This window comes from Coffea arabica, chromosome 2e (genome assembly GCF_036785885.1).
Source record: "Coffea arabica cultivar ET-39 chromosome 2e, Coffea Arabica ET-39 HiFi, whole genome shotgun sequence".
In the NCBI taxonomy this organism is placed as follows: domain Eukaryota; kingdom Viridiplantae; phylum Streptophyta; class Magnoliopsida; order Gentianales; family Rubiaceae; genus Coffea; species Coffea arabica.
Genome location: NC_092313.1, coordinates 30,590,028 through 30,592,695, shown reverse-complemented (window position 1 = coordinate 30,592,695; position 2,668 = coordinate 30,590,028). Strand labels below are relative to the sequence as shown.

The following is a 2,668-nucleotide window of genomic DNA, read 5'->3' as shown; positions in this document are numbered from 1 at the left end:
TGGGTTTCCTTACCGGGACCATCTTGCCTTCCTACTTCTCTTCTACCGTTACTCCCACCTTTTTCGGGACTACCTGGACCGGACTCACCCATGGACTGTCTGAGATGGCGAAAATGATTCCCACTTTCAGGAATTTAAGTTATCTCCTTCTTTACCACTTCTATTCAATCTCCGTTGTGCCTGTCTTACCGGCTTTGCATCATCCTCAAGCCGGATCCGATGCATGCATAAGGAGGGGCTAATTTTCTAGATGTCTGCTATACTCCACCCAATTGCCTCCTTATGATCTCGAAAAAGACGAATAAGGTTGTCTTCTTGCCTTGGTGACAAGTGAGCAGATATGATGACCGGCAGTGTCTCCTTATCGTCGAGAAATGCATACTTCAAGTGTTTTGGGAGAGGCTTGAGCTCCAACTCAGGTGCCTGCACAACAGAAGACAACAATTTCGCCTGAGTTTCTGGTACAAAGAGAGAAGTAAGCTCATACCTTGGAGAAATTGGTGGGAGCGAATGCAGTGCTTCAACTGCACGGTATAACTCATCAGTTATTTCTACATCAGGAGTTGCTCCCAACTCAAGATGTTTGGCCAATGCCACTGCCAGTGCATCGTCCCCATCCAATTCAAATGTGTCCTGTACAAGGGGCTCAATAACACTTAAAGTAAAAACAGAGTTAGCCTCATCCGGGTATTTCATCGCATCAAAGATATTGAAATTTATAATTTCACCATCAAACTCCATCGACAAAGTACCCTTATTCACATCTATTTTTGTCCTAGCAGTGCTTAAAAATGATCTACTTAGCAAAATAGGTGACGAATTTAATGACCTCTCATCCCCCATATCTAGGACATAGAAATCTGCAGGAAAGACTAACTCATTGACCTGTACCAAAACGTCTTCAACTAACCCCTCTGGATAAGCGTTAGTATGGTCTGTTAGTTGGATTATAATGCCCGTGCCTTTTAATGGCCCAAGATTAAAAGAGGCATAAATTGTTTTAGGCATAACATTAATTGACGCCCCCAAATCTAACATCGCTTTCCTAATTGGGGTACCTCCTATTTTCAGGGAATGGTGAACATACTTGGGTCTCCACATTTTGGTGGGAGTTTCCTTTGGAGTATAGCTGACATGTTTTCTCCCACCGCTACTCTTTCGTCACCCCTTAGCTTCCTTTTGTGGGTGCACAAATCTTTCAAAAATTTGGTGTCTTTGGTATCTGCTTGATTGCATCCAACAAGGGGATGTTGATCTCCACTTTTCGAAACACATCCAAAAGCTCTTTTTCCTTCTCTACCTTCTTTGTCTTTTCCAACCTGTAAGAAAAAGGAGGTAAGTTAGATTTAATAAGGGGTGGAGGAGTGAATGTTACCTTAGGATCCTCGCGAATGCGTCCTTCCTCTTCAATTTCTTTTTCTATCTCCTCCTCACTTTTGCTTTTCGAATTTTCTACTTTAGGTCCCTCCAGTTCCTTGCCACTCCTCAGTGTCATGGCACTTACATTTTTGAGATTTACCTCGGATTGCGACGGCAATTTCCCATAAACGTGGGACTCCAGGCAATTGATGGCAGTTGCCATTTAGCTTATTCGAGCCTCCATATCTTTCATGACTGCTCTGGTGTCCTGCTAGAATTGAGTAGTGCTCATGGTTAAGGCTCTAGTTTCTTGCTGAAACTGAGCCATATTCGTGGTCAATGTTCTGGTCTCCTGCTGGAGTTAAGTGGTAGTCGTGGCCAGACTCTTGACAATATCCTCCAAAGAGCTTCCTGAGTTGGAGGATGAAAGTTGAGGCTTTGGTTGCTATGGTTGCTGTAACCCTGGTGGACGATTTGAGAGTGAATTTTATGGCCTGTTTCCATAATTGAAATTGGGATGGTCTCTCCAATCGGGGTTGTATGTATTGGAGTACGGGTCATACTGCCTTAAGGGCGCGGGTATACCTCCGGCCATGTTCACCTGTTCACCTCCGTCCTCTTGCAAAAGGGGACATGTGTCCGTACAGTGGTCCATGCTCGTGTAGATTCCATAGACCTTCGCTCGCTGCACGTTCCCCACTGCTAATTGCCTAACAACAGATGTCAACTCCGACAGTTGTTGCTGAATGGATGACGTCTCAACCTCGTTGACCCTACGGATGAGGTTGCTCTCACGGAAGCTAAATTGCTACGAATTTTCTGCCATTGACTCAATAAGCTCCCATGCTTCCTTTGGCATCTTGTTTGCCAGTGCCCCCCCACTTGCGGCGTCAATGATACTCCTATCAGTTGACTGAAACCCTTCATAGAAGTACTGGATCAACAGTTGTTCACTAATTTGATGTTACGGGCATCTAGTGCACAACTTGTTGAACCTTTCCCAATAGTCATATAAGGATTCTCCGAGATACTGTTTAATGCTGCATATCTCCTTCCTCAAACTCGCAGCCCGGGATACGGGGAAGAATTTTTCTTGAAATTTCTTTTTCAATTGTGCCCAAGTGGTAATACTACCTGCAAGTAGGTAGTATAGCCAATCCTTCGCTGCATCTTTGAGAGAGAAGGGGAAGGCTCTAAGTCTAATCTGCTCCTCAGTGACCTCAAGAAGTTTCATGCTAGAGCAAACCACTTTGAACTCCTTGACGTGTTTGTGGGGTTCTTCACCAAAGAGACCATGGAACGAGGGTAG

The 2,668-nt window shown here is 44.6% G+C and overlaps 1 protein-coding gene and 1 non-coding gene across 2 annotated transcripts; one reads left to right on the top strand and one right to left on the bottom strand.

Moving 5' to 3' along the window:
• Positions 1–246: 246 nt before the first annotated feature.
• LOC113728937 (uncharacterized) lies at positions 247–1,038 on the bottom strand. Its single transcript, XM_027253286.2, has one exon. It carries the CDS (start codon positions 1,036–1,038, stop codon positions 247–249), a length of 792 nt encoding a protein of 263 aa, XP_027109087.2.
• Positions 1,039–2,315: 1,277 nt separating this feature from the next.
• On the top strand, positions 2,316–2,422 carry LOC113733531 (small nucleolar RNA R71). Its single transcript, XR_003459043.1, has one exon. It is a non-coding gene; the product is annotated as a small nucleolar RNA R71 (small nucleolar RNA).
• Positions 2,423–2,668: the final 246 nt, after the last annotated feature.

Bases quoted from the DNA above. Each gene is read 5' to 3' on its own strand.
- LOC113728937 (XM_027253286.2), bottom strand. From the start codon at position 1,038: ATGTTAGATTTGGGGGCGTCAATTAATGTTATGCCTAAAACAATTTAT.